General features: G+C 57.7%; 2 protein-coding genes across 14 annotated transcripts in view; both read left to right on the top strand.

The window, feature by feature from the left end:
• Positions 1–4,916, top strand: part of DGKZ (diacylglycerol kinase zeta) — a 55,000-nt gene extending 50,084 nt beyond the window's left edge. For 10 of the 11 annotated variants that reach the window (XM_019281765.3, XM_010413349.4, XM_039551744.1 and 7 more), the window contains 2 exons: positions 61–160; positions 2,522–4,916. In XM_019281765.3, coding sequence (XP_019137310.1) covers positions 61–160; positions 2,522–2,638 — 217 coding nt within the window. In that variant the 3' untranslated portion in view covers positions 2,639–4,916. The remainder of the gene's footprint in view (positions 1–60; positions 161–2,521) is intronic. The other variant, XM_039551740.1, reaches the window with a different exon arrangement.
• A 3,357-nt stretch (positions 4,917–8,273) lies between these two features.
• MDK (midkine) lies at positions 8,274–13,564 on the top strand. 3 transcript variants are annotated; one of them, XM_039553086.1, is made up of 5 exons: positions 8,274–8,368; positions 11,798–11,884; positions 11,985–12,146; positions 12,239–12,400; positions 12,824–13,564. In XM_039553086.1, exons 2-5 carry the CDS (start codon positions 11,806–11,808, stop codon positions 12,847–12,849), a joined length of 429 nt encoding a protein of 142 aa, XP_039409020.1. In that variant the 5' UTR covers positions 8,274–8,368; positions 11,798–11,805; the 3' UTR covers positions 12,850–13,564. The 3 variants fall into 3 exon arrangements, with proteins under 3 accessions (XP_039409020.1, XP_039409019.1, XP_039409018.1); XM_039553085.1 differs by having other exon boundaries at positions 8,276–8,381; positions 11,801–11,884; XM_039553084.1 differs by having other exon boundaries at positions 8,296–8,373.
• The last annotated feature ends 281 nt before the right edge of the window (positions 13,565–13,845 follow it).

Raw genomic sequence — 13,845 nt, forward strand, 5'->3', positions numbered from 1 at the left:
CATGTGCTGCTTGTCCCTGTTCAGGGGGACATCTCACATCTCCCGCTTTCTCCTCCTCAGCGGTGAAACCAGCTTGCACCAGGCTGCAGCCTTACGCCAGCGCACTATCTGCCACTACATCGTGGAGGCCGGGGCTTCGCTTATGAAGACAGACCTGCAGGTGACAGTGGGAGCAGTGGCAGTGGGGCTTTCTGGGGTGACCAGAGGGCTGGCAAGGAGCAGAGCCAGCTGGAGAGCAGAGCAGGAGTGTTTTGGGTGGGGGTGCTTGCCAGTCAGAGAGGAGCTGACATGGAGCACCCCTGCTTGCCCAGTAGAGCCCAGCTGCAGAGGGGTTAAATCCCTCTTCTCCTGGTGCTTCTCTCCCTGTTGTTTTATTAAATTAGAGGCAAGGGGCTGGAATGTCTCATCCCTGTCTCCCCCTTCCCACTCTCAGGGGTCAGAGCAAGGACATTCTCCTTGAAAGTTCACTCCCAGCTGCAGGACTCCCCCCACTCTCCCCCACAGGCGGTCATGATGGGGGATCTGGGAGCTCCTCTTGGCGGGTGAAGCTGGCCTGCGGGGAGCAGGAGCAGGCAGTGGCAGGACATTCCCTCACATGCCGAGTTAATTGAGCTGTGCCTTAGTGTCAGGGAATTGTGCCAGCCCTGGCAGAGGAGCTGCAAAAGGGGAGGGCTTGGGGCCATATTTTGATACAGGAGGTTCCTGGGGCTGGCATATGGCAGAGAGGATGTGGTCAGGTCTGTCTGGTGGAGGCTTGTAGTGATGGGCTGTAGCAGAGGTGATGTAGAACAAGCCAAGAAGGTGCAATCTGTGGGTCTGGGACGCTGGTTAGGCGCCCATTTGATGGGTGCTGGTGCTGGTGGAGCTTGGGGTTCAATTTAGACAACGCACATCCCTGTTTGCCAGCTGTACAGATAATCTCTGGCTCCCCATCTCTTCCTTGTTCCTGTCTAAGGCTTAGGTCTTGCACAGTGCCCAGAGTGGGACTGGCCTGATTGGAGACTCAGCTGGCAGAGGCAAGAGGAGAGGGCAGTTCAAGAGGCATGGCCCCTCTCTGTCCCCAGCCCCCTCATTTGCCTGAAGGAGGGGAACAGCCCCCAGCCTCCCAGCACAAAAGGGAGCCTTGCTCAGGCATGTGCCCCCCCAGGGAATGGGTTTGCACGTGCCTGTGCAAATGCATGTCAGGTTTGTGGCTGCCTGGGGACCCCTCTGTGCTGCTGCACTGACCTTTCATGGGCTCCGGGTCACAGCCTGCCTGCACAGGCAGGATCCACCTCATTAGGAGCCCCAACGGCAGACCTGTAGCACGAGTTTGGAGCAGACTGATCCCACTCCCTGCAGAGGTGAGGGAGGCTGAGCCTTATCAGTTGTCGTGCCTCAGCCCAGCCAGGCAGGGAGGCCCTGGCAGCTCCGGTTTCAGGCTGCAGGCAGGCAGTGATGCAGAGGGGCTTCTGCAGGGGAACAGGAAAGAAGCTCAATTCCTCCTCTGTTAAATGAGTGATTGCATTCAGGAGATGTGGGGAGGAGGCCCTCAAGGAGACCCAGCACCAAAGCACAGAGTGGTCTCCATCCCCTGATGGTGTGGCTGCCGGGGGGTGTGTGCAGGATCATGGGGTGTGTCCAGTCTTGGGATGCACATGCCAGGGAGATTTCTTGGTGCATGATACCTCTCTGCAGCCACACACGGGTGGGCTTTTGTGCACAGCCACATCCAGGCCCAGCGGAGGGCTCTGCATGTCTGACCATTGTTCCTGATGGAGAAATACGGCTGCGGGCTGCTCTGGAGGCCCCGGCACGCTACTGCAGCTGCCTCTGCCCTGCTGTGCACCAGGGGATGAGCTGGACAGGATGGGTATCCCTTCCAGGGCTGGTTTTCAATGGCAGCGGCAGAGCGCCAGGTTTTTGTGGCCTTTCTCAGTGGCACAGCAGAGCCTGGGCACTTGGAGAGGAGGAGCAAGGAGCAGGGGGAGGGAAGGGGGAGAGGAGACAGAGCTGGGAGCTGTTAACAGATTTGCTTTTTATGGAGTGCAGGAGTTCATTAGTGGACACAATCCAGATGGCTGCAATAAGCTGGTGAAATGTGATCCTCCTCCGGGAGCTGGAGCGCTAGCTAGGCTGTGAGGGAAGGGGGGTTGGTATTCCAGGGCATTCCCCAGACATACCCCTCATTCCGCACCCTTTCCCGCCTGCACAGGGAAAGAGCAGCACAGGGGAAGAGCAGGTCATGGGGACCACCCTTTGTCTCCTCTTGGGTAACTTGGGTAACTCCCAGGGTCAGTGGTGTCCTAGCCCATGCCTAGAGCTGATGGCCCTTCAGGGGACAGCTTCCAGGCCTGCAATAGTCAGGCTCCTCAGGAGCACGCTTTCATCCCATGGTGAACACATGGGCTGCTACCTGCCTTGGAGTTTGGCTGCAGGCTCTGCTGGACCCAGCCCCATGGGGGAATGGGGATGCCTTTGGGTGCCAAAGCAGCATTCAGGCAGTGCTTGGCACTCTTGACTCCTTGCCTCCCCTGTGCAGGGAGACACCCCGAAGCACCGTGCTGAGAAAGCCAATGACCCCGACTTAGCTGCCTACCTCGAGAACCGACAGCACTACCAGATGATCCAGCGGGAGGACCAGGAGACAGCTGTGTAGTGCTTGGCGTGCCTTAGCCCAAGCCAGCTCATGCAGGATGAGAAGAGGACAATGCCAACTGGCAGAGCTGTATCTGGCCCAACCCTCCCCAGATGTCAACCTGGTCCCTGGAGATGGATACAGCAGAGCTCTACCCCAGGCTGGGCTGGGACTCTGTTTATGAGGACAATGGGTATTTCAGACTTGAAGCCTGATTCTTTGTGTGTCCACCCCTTCACCTCTCATTCACCACATTCCCTGCTCTAGATGGGCTCTATCCCCCAGCCATGTTGGGGTGGGCCAGGCTGAAGCCCCCAGTCACCCTGGTTCATGGGAGCCATGCCAGTGCCCCCTCCACAGGCTCCTACCTATGATCCTTGTGGGACACCATTGTTCAGCCCCTCTCCGCTGGCAGTGCTTGGCTAGGTCTGTGTCCTGTTCCTCCTCTCCTGTCTGGCACAGCTATGGGAGGCACAGGCTGCATGGACAGACAGCAGAGGCCGTGAGTCTCAGACTTTGCCCCAAAGGAAGCACCACAACTTACTGGCCCTGCCTTCTCCCTCCTGGGGCTGCACCAGGTCTCTGTGTTGCTCTACCCAGAGCCTTCTGCAGCAGGAGGGAAGTCACTGGTGCACCCAGCCTTTCCTTGGAGCATCTGGGACTGGTGCAACTGGAAGTAGGGCAGCAGGTGCCCTCCTGATTGGCCTTTAGTGCTCAGTCAGCAGTCTGACTCGGGGCTGGGATGGCATGGAGGAAGGCTACCAAGCCCTCCCACCACGCTTCCCTCCACAGGGCTGGGTGGGACTGTTTGCACACCCACTCTGCTGGGCATCTCTTTGTGAGCCCGCTGCAGGATGGTGGAGAGCTGCACTCATCTGTGAGTGGCAGTGGCAGTGGCAGCGGTGAAGCTGGTTATATTTCCCAAATGCTGACTTGGATTCAGCTGCCCTCCCTGCTTCAGTTTCTCCCTCAATGGTAGACTTTGCATGGGGCTGGATGGGCAGTGCTGGGGTCAGTGCTGCTCTCAGGGATCCCCCATCCAGGTTGGGATGCCCCCCAACCTGGCAACATGCATCCTTTTAGTCTGACTCCTGCTATTCCCCAAACTGGGCACAATGCTTTGCAGGGAAAACTTGAGAGTTCACCCAGCCGAGACACAACCCACCTGGGCAGACCACCAGCTCACCCTCTCCAGTTTTAGCAGAAAGAGGGATTTGGATTCACAGGAACCATCAGGGCTCCTAGCCCTGAGTCATGCCTGCAATGGATGGAATTTCACCTACCACCTGCCATGGTGCCTGAGCCACCACAACCCATCTCCCCTGTGGATGCCGTGAGTGCTTGATGCAGAGGCCTTCAGCAAGGCTTTTGCAGAACTGAGTCTCTGAGACCAGGAGGTGCCTACAGAGGAGGAAAGCTGATGGCTCTGAGCCTAGCAGACCTGCTTGGCACTTTTGGTTGGGCAGTGGCTGTGAAGGGGGTTGCTGTTCACAGCTTGGCTCCAGGAGAGGATGCTGCTGCCACCGTGTGTGGTCTGTGCAGTCCCTCTGCACTCATACCCAGCTGGGCCCATTGGTAGTGCTGGGTGGCACCATTTGAATCCCTCCTACTCCCAAGAAAAGGGTATGAGGATACTCCAGGAAACCAGAATACCCTTCAGACTCTTTGGCCAGAAGCAGGGTTCCCTTGAAGGATGGGGGTCGCTGTACTGGGGAGGCGCAGGGCTGTGCAGGGTGCCCAGGGGCCAGTGGCAGTATTGGCAATTACTCATGATAGCGTCCTAATGCATTGAGAGCTGGGACATTCCAGCAGTGCCTGGAGTTCTCATTAGCACTGCTGCCAGGCCACTGACAGACAAGGCACTGTCATCTCAGAGGTCCACGCCACTGCTGCTCCAGACAGGATGCCCAACTTGGCCCAGAGGCATTTAGAGCCTCAGTTTCCCCCTATCTCCCTTACAGTGTTTGTACAGGTAGTTGAGAGACACACTGTTCCCCTCCCTGCCTGGCCCCTCCATGCACGCGTGAGCTGAGTTGCTGTGCAATTCCAAGCCTGCTTATATTTTGGTGAAGAAGGAGGGGGTGTTGGTCACCCTGCCCCCTGAGGGCAGGGGTTCTGTGCAATACCTGGGTCTGTGTTTCTTAGACGCTGTTGTAGGATTGTATTTTTGTAACTATGTGAGGGTGCTGGCTCTAGCAGGCCCAGGGCCTGGCACGAGCCTGTGTTCCCATTGCTTTTCAACTTTGACTGTTTGGATGTTGTTGTTTCTTGCCATTGAAATAAAGAGATTGATGTTTTAGTTCCTGTCTCCTGCTGCATCCGCAAGATTGCAGCGGGTACTGCACAACAGATGCCGTGTCGCACAAGCAAGGTTGGAACCCAAGGCATCTGCCTCCATCCAAATTTGGGGTACTTCTAGGAGTTCCCTGCTGGCCCACGTCCTTGTTCTCTTCCCAGCACAGCATCCTTCTGGGACTGTTGCTAGATATGGGGTCCTTGTCCTGTGTTATACCTCAGTGCTCAGTGTAATGTCAGAAAGGGAGAAAGTGCACTGCCTTCCCAAGTGATCCAGAAGGCCTTGGAAGTGTGAGTCAGGAGCTGGCAGCCTGCTATTCCTCCTTGGGGCAAAGGCACCAGCCCCAGCAGCTGCCACAGCTGTCAGTGGGTACTACAGCAGCATCCAGCCTCCAGTTTCAAAATGTTTGTTGGCCTTTTTTTGTGGTGAGCTGTCCCCAGCCATGCTGCTCTGCAGGAGATGAGCCTGGCGGGGGCTCTTCCTATTCATTCCCAGCTCCAGCAGGGAGTCTTGGGCTTCTGCTTCTTGAGCACTGAGGGCAGGGATTATCTCTGCTGCTCTGGTGGAAGGACTGCGCGCTGATTACAAAAGCAAGGATTAGGGACACTTCTGCTTCCAGCCTCAGACTCGTAAGCATGACTGTGGCCAACACACTTCTCTCCTGTGGAGTTTCCTTAGAAAAAGGAGGTAATGGCAGTGGCTGAGGGCATGCCGGTGATGGAGGTGCTGGGTGATGAGGAGCTATATGCATACCTTAAACTCAGATTTCTGAGGGCAGTTTGACTGCACTCCTGCCAGCCCCTCTCTGCCCGGAGAAGCAGCCTCCTTCCCTGCCTGCATTGTCTCTTCCACTGCCATTGTGCCTCTCTTTCATGGTCTTCAACCTTCAGTTCCTGCCCAGAGCTAACAGTGAGGATCTGTAGCAGGTGTAAGGCACACCAACTTGTCCCGGCCTCCCCAGGGACCAGGTGTACATGCAGCTGGGAGGAGGGGACCCTCTCTACTTCAGTGCCCAGACCCCGGCATGCTGGGACTTGCCCCACATCTCGGCAGGGAGGGCTGTCAGTAACCACGGTAATAAGAGTCTTCCAGCTGCCCCAGTGTCAAATATACAGTGAGGAAGAGAAGCAGTCCCACTATGTGATCACTCTGATGAGGAGTGTTGGGAAAGGGGCAGTGTACCTTTGGGGCAAAGTCCTACCCTTCTCTCCAAAGGGTGTTGGCATCCCCTCTTTCTCCTTTTCAGTTAGGTGCTGGAGGTTTGGAGGTCTGTCTGCCCTCCTGTGGGATGGAAGCACACCTGGGGGTGTAGGCACCAGGTGCACGTGTGCAGGCTGGAGAAAGCCATGCAAATTCAGCCCCAGCTTAGCGGAGCTGGGGTGACAGCAGTGTGGCCCTGTTAATGATTACCTGCCACACACCTCAACAAGGAAAAGGTCGTTCCTCTCCCATGCATGGCTGTGTTCCTGCACTGGCACTGCTGCAACATCCAGTACCAGTTTCCCAAGGACCAGGCTTTGACCAGAGATGGAAAATGCAGAGCTGACATGCCATGAATTAGCTTGTGACATTTTTAGAGGTAAAAAGCTCGAGTTAACCAATTGCAGGGAAATGCATCTGGGTTGGTCACACTCCCTCTTTTTCCTCCTTTCCTTGGTATGAGGCCCCTTTCTGCAAACACAGCCTTCTGCTGCTTGTTTGAGCTGGGGAAGGAGCCATTTCCCCCACGTCCCTCAGAAAGAGTCCATAGGGACCAAGCAGCCACTGCTGAGAGTGATGTGCACCAATGCATCTCTGCTCTCTCACACAGCCAGGACTTGTCTCCTGATCTCCTGGAAGGAATGAAAATTTGCACAGGGCTTTGCCATACCTTATGCTGCTGTGCCCTGGGGACTCCAGCGAGATCTTCAGCTCGTGGCCTGAAATAGCTGAAGAGAAGCAGCGGTGCTCGCTCCACATGTAGTTCTTTAACAGTTCTACAGTCCCTGGTTTGCTCATCACAGTCCCATACTTCAGACATGCAAACCTGATGCACACCTAGATCCTTTTTTACATTGAAGTTTGTCTCAGCAGCTTTCTTCAGCTTTAGTGCAAAGGCCCAGCAATGGGGGGAGGCTATTGGCTTTGCCACCTGCCCAGCTATCAGGATCCATTTCTGCATCCTGGACTCAAATGTACAGCCTGGCATCTCCAGATCCCTTACCACACAGCAGTACCTGTTGCTATGTGTGCAGCAGAAAGGGGAGGTGACCTGTTCCCACATTTGCCAGCTCTCCTCAAAACCTCTGCAGATGTTCAGGAAACTGCTGGCAGAGTGGGAATTAAATGTGGCAATCTCTTGGAAAGTGATTCCTGGTTTTGAAGCAGCTCATAAAAAACAGCCACCCCTCTGCCCTGCCCTGCAACCCCACCTGTGGCAGCCCTGCTCTCAGCAGACTTCTTCCAGGGTAAGAGGTGGAAAAACGGCTCCATTCCCCACCACAGCCCCATTTTTCTGGCATGACACTCTCCTTTCTGGCTGCTAATTCCAAAAGGGAATTGACTTGGCTACTGCCTTGCTCATGTACCAAGAAAAGGTGGTGGGTGGGGGGAAAGGGAGCAGTCACATCTGCAAGGTCCTTTTCATCCCCCACCAGAAGTCTGATACCGCTGCTTGGTCCAAGGAGAAGGGCTGCCACATGGCTGAGCTGGGGACAGGCAGGCAGGTCACAAGGGATGGAACTGGGGAGATGCTTGGGACAGCAGGTAAGTGATGTACTGCTCTGGGTGCTGAGCAAGTGCCCCTTTTCCTGCTAACTTCCCACGAGGGGCAGAGCAAACAGAGAAGGGTGAAAAGGGCAGAGATCATGAAAGGTCGGTCCATTGACGCCAGAGCCCTTGACGGAGAAGGAGGCATCCATGGAACTGGTGGAGACACGCGGTGGTTCCCTTCACTCCACCGAGCCCCAGGAGTGCCCCCGGAGCCGGCTTCCAGCGAAACTCAGAGCAGCAGCCCCCAGGGGAGACCCTGCCCGGCTGTTAAGCTGTGCACCCTTCGGCCACTCGGTGATGCTGGGGTGCGTGGTCAGCTGAACCCGCACAGCTTCCCTGGCACGGCGCCGCGGGTGCGGGTTGGAGAGCACCGCAGGAAGATGAGAGGGGACAAGGGACAGGGGCCGTGCCCCGCGGAACCTGACGCCCCTCGGGCCCAGCTCACCCCCGGCCGAGGGGCCCCGCCGCCGGCCCGCGCTGCCCCCGCCCCGCCGGCCGAGGGGCCAGCCTGCCCCCGGGCCGCCCCTCCGCCGCCCTGCCTTTGTGCCTGCCGGGGGGCAGAGGAGGAGCTTGCGAAAAGTTTTGGGCTAAAAACCCACCTTTTTGCTGCCAGCCGAGCCCGACGTCAGGGGCCGCTGTGCGCCGCGCGGGGCTCCGCACGCGGCCGCCACACAAAGGCAGCAGCTCCGCTCCGCTCCGCTCCGCTCCGCTCCGCAGGTGAGTGCGGCCCCCCGCCCACAGTTCTCGGGTCGGGCCCCCGCTCCAGGGCCCCGTGCACGGCGGCACCGCCCGCCCCACACCACGGCGATGGGCGCCCCGGGCGAGGCGAGCGGCGACCTCCCGTCACCTCCCCGGGGAGGCGGCAGTCACCCAGGCTGAGGGCTCTCCGGAGTGGGAAGGGGCTTTGCCGGGGTGGGGGACAGGCTCTGGCTGGGGAGGAGCTGCAGAAAAGGGCGATAGGTGCCGGGAGACCGGGGGCGGCGACCCCCCCGGTGCGGGCTCGCCTGAGAGGAGCCAGGGAAGAGCCTGGAGGTGCAGAAGGATGGAGTTTGGTAGGGAGTCAGGGCTCCTGGAGAGCAGACGGGTTGAGGCAATGGCCCGGTATCCTACCCCATACTCCTCTGGGGAAGCACCCCAAACTGGTTCGGGGAGGACTCAGCTGGTGGAGATCCTCCGATTGGAGCCAGGGGAGCTGGCCCGGAGCGGGGCTCGACCGCCGCCCGCCTCTCCGGAGGGCGAGGGAAAGAGGCTGTACGGGGCTCACGGCACAGCATCCTCCCTGAGGAGGGAGCAGAGGGCAGAGGTGTGAAAGGGTGCTGCCTGCTCCCCTCTCTGCCCCCAGTGCAGGGGCAGAACTCTTTTCCCTTGGAGCACCTTCTCCTCCCTGCGAGGGGAAGGTGAGGCCGCCTGACAGAAAGCCCCACAGCCCCCGGCTCTGCTTCTCTCAGCACCTCTAGGAAAGCCTCCCGGTGGTGCTAACGCCTTGACTCACGGGGACATGCTCGGTCTCCCTGGCAGCAGGGAACTTCCTGCTGTCGCGGTGCTTGGCACTCCACGCCATGGGCTTCCCCAGCGCTGGGCTCCTCGAGTGCCGGGCTCCCTGCCCGGAGGCTGGGAAGCAGCTCAGCCTGCGGAGGGAGGACAGCAGTCCTGCGCCCACCACTGCCAGAGCCAGCTGCAACTTGAGCCGAGAGAAGCCGAGCCGAGAGGTCCCACTACTGGAAAAGGGGCTGTGAGGGGGGTGCCAGCCCAGCCACCGCCCTGTTCTCAGGAGCGCATGGGGACACCATTGAGGGGTCAGGAACTGGGGAGGACCTGTGGCCCGCATTAGGAGAAGTCGGTAGCACTACCTGGCCCTGAATGGTGTCCGGAGAGGGGTCCAAGCTTTCCCATTTGCAGTAGTGGGTATTTGAGCTCTGCTTCAGCTTCAACAGGTGATTTTATTTTTCTTTTTAAAGCTGATCCTAGATTATAAAAACCCTGGGCAGCTAGAGGAGGGGGAATGGAGAACAGGGACTGCCAAGATGTGGTCAGGCTCCAGGCTGCTCTGTTCATGCAAGCCCATTCCCGGGAGAGACAAATGCTATGTGTGAGCCAGCCAGCATCTAAGGAGGAGAGAAGCCAGGGCCCCACAGGGATGCAGGAGGAGCACAGCTGTGCGAGCGTGCCTGAAGGTGCTGTCAGCCCAGCCAGGAACAGCTCATTTGCCCGACTGTTTGGAAAACCAGTTGGAAAACCGTACTCCCTTTCCCTTATGAATGCTTTAGGATGAGCCATGACTGAAGGTCCCTGCAGACCTTTGCCTGGGGAATGTGATGTGCTGGGCCGAGCCTGGGAGCAGATTCAGGGGTCCCTGGGGCTGTAGCTGGTCAGCCCCTCAGAGGGCATCCTTCTCACATCCCTGTGTACACAAGGGCAGGGCCCCACTGCACCCATGGCAAACAGAGGGAGTCTCGTGCCTGGAGGCAAGGCAGGGGTGAGCACAGCAGCTGGGGCTATCTGCCCTGGGGGCTTGAAGGCCATGTCAGAAGTGCCTGAGCAGAAGGTGCTGGGCTGGGAGGTAGGTGCAAGGAGCACAGGGGAATGCTCTGCAGCAAAGGATGGGAGAAGTTTACAGAGCACCTGAAACCAGGGGGATGCTGTGAATAATGTGGATGTCAGAGGTGCTACGCCGTAAGGGCTGCTGCAGAAAGAGGGACAGCCATGTCTCTAAGTCAGCTCAGCTCCAGCCTTGTCATCTGTAAGCAGCCCATCTGTGCTAAGCCCTTGTCCCCTTTGAAGGCAGATGGGTGGGAACAGAGCTGAGCCGTGCTGTGCTCGGCAGGATGGCTCCCAGCCGGGCTGGGTGAGGGGGAAGGCAGATCTCACCCCCACAGCTGTGCCCTCAGCCAGCCGGTCTGTGTAATTCCCTGTGACAGTTCAATGCAGAGCGAAGCCGGCAGCTTGGCGGCAGATGCATGAAAGGTGAGTGCACTGGAGCCTGAATAATGTGGGATGCTGCTCTCTCTGGCATGCTGCCCAGGGAGCCCAGGGGAGGGAGCAAACACTGACCCCAGGCTCATCCCTGCATTGATGTCCTCTGTGGCTTGCAGTTCATCCTGTCCTCTACAGCCCAGTTCTGCGAAGTCCATCACAGAGCCGGGGCAGGTGCCATGTAGTTTCTGGATGATTGCTGCCACACAGATATGGGTGGCATCTTAAAAGGCTTTGGGGGAGCAGGGAAGGGGTCCCCCAATTTGAAATGCTGGCTCTGCATGCCTGCACTCCTGTTCCCACTGAGAGCAGGATCTGGGACCCTAGTTGGCAGCAACATCCCACAGAGTCTCATGGTGGCAGCCAGGGGAGAGCCGTCACATGGTCCAAGGCCACCAGGGCAGGGGGACAGGGCATGGTCCCCAGAGCCAAATCCTTATGTGTATGCACCCTTGTCCCAAACCTGCTCCCAGGTGTGTGCACTCCTGCACACCCCCTGCATGCACAGGTGGTGTGGGCAGTGGGCTCAGCACTCCCACTCCATCCCTCCAAAGAGCTCCCACACTGTGGATGCTTTTTTTGGTGTTTAATCCACTGATTTAACTCTCAGACCCCTCATGGCAGCAGGTTTGTTTTTTCTGGGCTTTTTTCCTTCTCCCTGGCATCCTCTAGAACCAGAGTAAGGTACTATGGGAGCTGTGCTCCCCAGCCCCAATGCTCTTTGGTATGGGTCAGCAGCCTGCTGGGTCATGGCTAAAGAATCCACAGAGAAATACGGGGTGTAAGGGCTGGCAACTGGCAGCCAGATGTAGGCCCTTCCCCAGATGCTGTGTGGGCTGCAGGGGTCCCCATGGAGAACATTTCAACCACAGGCAGGGCAATAGGGGGGCTGCAGGGGTGGGAACAATCTCTCAGCCCTGCAGCTCCCTGGTGGGAGGCAGTTGTTGAGGTACACAATTAACCTTCCTGTTGCAATTAATGAACATATTCTACTGGGTGGCAACAAGCAGGGCACAGGGGTGTGCACACACACGTAGGGTGTGTGCAATGGAGGCAGCTGCTGTCTTACTCCCACACAGGCTGCCTACAGCCCACCATGCCCCCCCTCGACACCACATTGCACCCCATCCTCCAACCCACCTCACCCTCTCCTTCCTCCACAGGCAGGATGCAGGTCCGGGGCCTCCTCCTCCTCCTGCTGCTGATCCTGGTGTCTGCCACTGCTGAGGCTGGCAAGAACAAGAAAGGTGAGGGGCAGCCTGGGGCAGGGGCCAAGTGGGGCAGGGGGCAGAGTGGGGTATGCTCCCCTGTGCCTACAGAGAGCACCCACTCCACTTTTCCATGCAGAAAAGGCAAAGAAGGATGGCTCCAAGTGTGAGGACTGGCGCTGGGGACCCTGTGTTCCCAACAGTAAGGACTGTGGCCTGGGCTACCGTGAGGGAACTTGCAAAGATGAGAGTAAAAAGCTCAAGTGCAAGATCCCCTGCAACTGGAAGAAGAAATTTGGAGGTGGGTACATGGAGGTGGGATGGTTGAGGACCACCCTGTGCTGGGTGACTGGGGCTCCTGGCCAATTCTGATGCCTCTCCCCTCTCATCCAGCCGACTGCAAGTACAAGTTTGAGAGCTGGGGAGGCTGTAGTGCTCAGACAGGCCTGAAGACTCGCTCCGGCATCCTGAAGAAAGCCCTGTACAATGCCCAGTGTGAGGAGATTGTCTATGTGACCAAGCCTTGCTCTTCCAAGATCAAGTCGAAGTCCAAAGGTCAGTTCCCACCACTCCTGTCCCCAGAAGGGTCCTGTTGCAACCTTGGGCGGGGGTTTTTCAGGCGTACCTTGGCCTGTTGGGGTTGCACTTTGCTGGTGGTGTGGGGGATTACATAGGATGCTCTTTCCTTTGCACTGCGAAGTCCATCTGCTGGCTGGGTGGGATGCAGGTGCTACTAGGAATAACCTTGGTCTCCCCACAAACCACTGCCATCTTTGGTGGGATGGGGATTCCCTGCTCTCCTCACTTGGACTGGTGCAAAACATGGTTTGGCATGGTGGGAGGCTGCCTGCAGGGATGCAGCCACTGCGCCATGCCCAGGCAGCCATGCTGGCTACGTTTCTACCACAGCAGTGTCTGGGGCACCATGAGCTGCCAGCAGATGCACTAACTCTTGTCTCCTGTGCTTCTTGAATGCAGCAAAGAAGGGCAAGGGGAAGGACTAGAACAGGAAGCCAGCATCCTTATCGGTCCCTCGACATGGTGCATACAGGACTGGATGTCCAGCTGCAGCTGGCCCACACTACAGTCTTCCTCCTCCTGTCCTTACTCCTTTCCATGACCTCCTCTTTCACTGAGATGCCTTGTTCTAATCATTAGTGTTGTAGAGAGCAAACCCACCCATCCTGCAGGATAGGCTGCCTCCATCCTTGCTGCCCCATGGCCACTGCCAGTGCATCCTGCTCACCTCCCCTCAGCTGGTGTTGGGGTTCACTGGGATGTGCTCGGAGAGCTGGGATGGAACACACATTTTTCCACCCTCCAGCACAAATGAGGTGCCTTTAGCACATCCTTTTGCAAGCCCAGGAGCCTCCTCGCTCCTCCACCAGATACCAGTGCTAGAGGGAAGGGCTGGGTGTTGAATGCCCGAGTAACCCCATCACTCAAGTTTTCTCACTCGAAGACCGCTCTCACCTCAGGGGGTTTATTCCAGCATCCCTTTGGCTGGAGCATGACTTACTGCAGCAGTTGAGGAAAACACAACCACCACCCTGAGAAGCAACTGCATCTCCTTTCTGTCACTTCCAACCTTGTGTGTCCATGCTGGAGCTGCAGCCCCTCTGCCTTTGCCATGCCAACACCAGTGCTAGGTGGGAGCTCTCACTCCTTTTGGAAAACGTTTTTTTTTTCTTTTCCAATAAAAATCTTTTTTAAAAAGTATCAGAATCTACCTGTTGTCCCCACAAGGTGCTGCTGTGCTGGAAGCCCCAGCAAACCCCAGTTTTGCTGACCCCACTGGCACCAGCAGTGAAGTTACCATGCAGCTGGCAGTGGTGGCCTGGGTGCCACATGCACATGGTCCTGGACAAAGCACATGGGTCAGACCTCAGAGCCTCTTTGCAACAACGCTTTGGGCTGCCCCCCCTCCCCCCCCTTAATTTTGGCAGAAGGGATAGGCTGCAGGAAATGTCACCAGTGGGTGACACTGGGAAGCAGGGAAG

Source organism: Corvus cornix, chromosome 5 (genome assembly GCF_000738735.6).
Source record: "Corvus cornix cornix isolate S_Up_H32 chromosome 5, ASM73873v5, whole genome shotgun sequence".
Taxonomy (NCBI): domain Eukaryota; kingdom Metazoa; phylum Chordata; class Aves; order Passeriformes; family Corvidae; genus Corvus; species Corvus cornix.

What these genes read in the sequence shown, in the direction of transcription:
- MDK (XM_039553086.1), top strand. Translation starts at nt 11,806, where the DNA reads ATGCAGGTCCGGGGCCTCCTCCTCCTCCTGCTGCTGATCCTGGTGTCT. An exon ending in GGCTGGCAAGAACAAGAAAG is followed by an intron (nt 11,885 to 11,984) that starts GTGAGGGGCAGC and finishes TTTTCCATGCAG; the next exon opens with AAAAGGCAAAGAAGGATGGC. An exon ending in GATCAAGTCGAAGTCCAAAG is followed by an intron (nt 12,401 to 12,823) that starts GTCAGTTCCCAC and finishes TCTTGAATGCAG; the next exon opens with CAAAGAAGGGCAAGGGGAAG.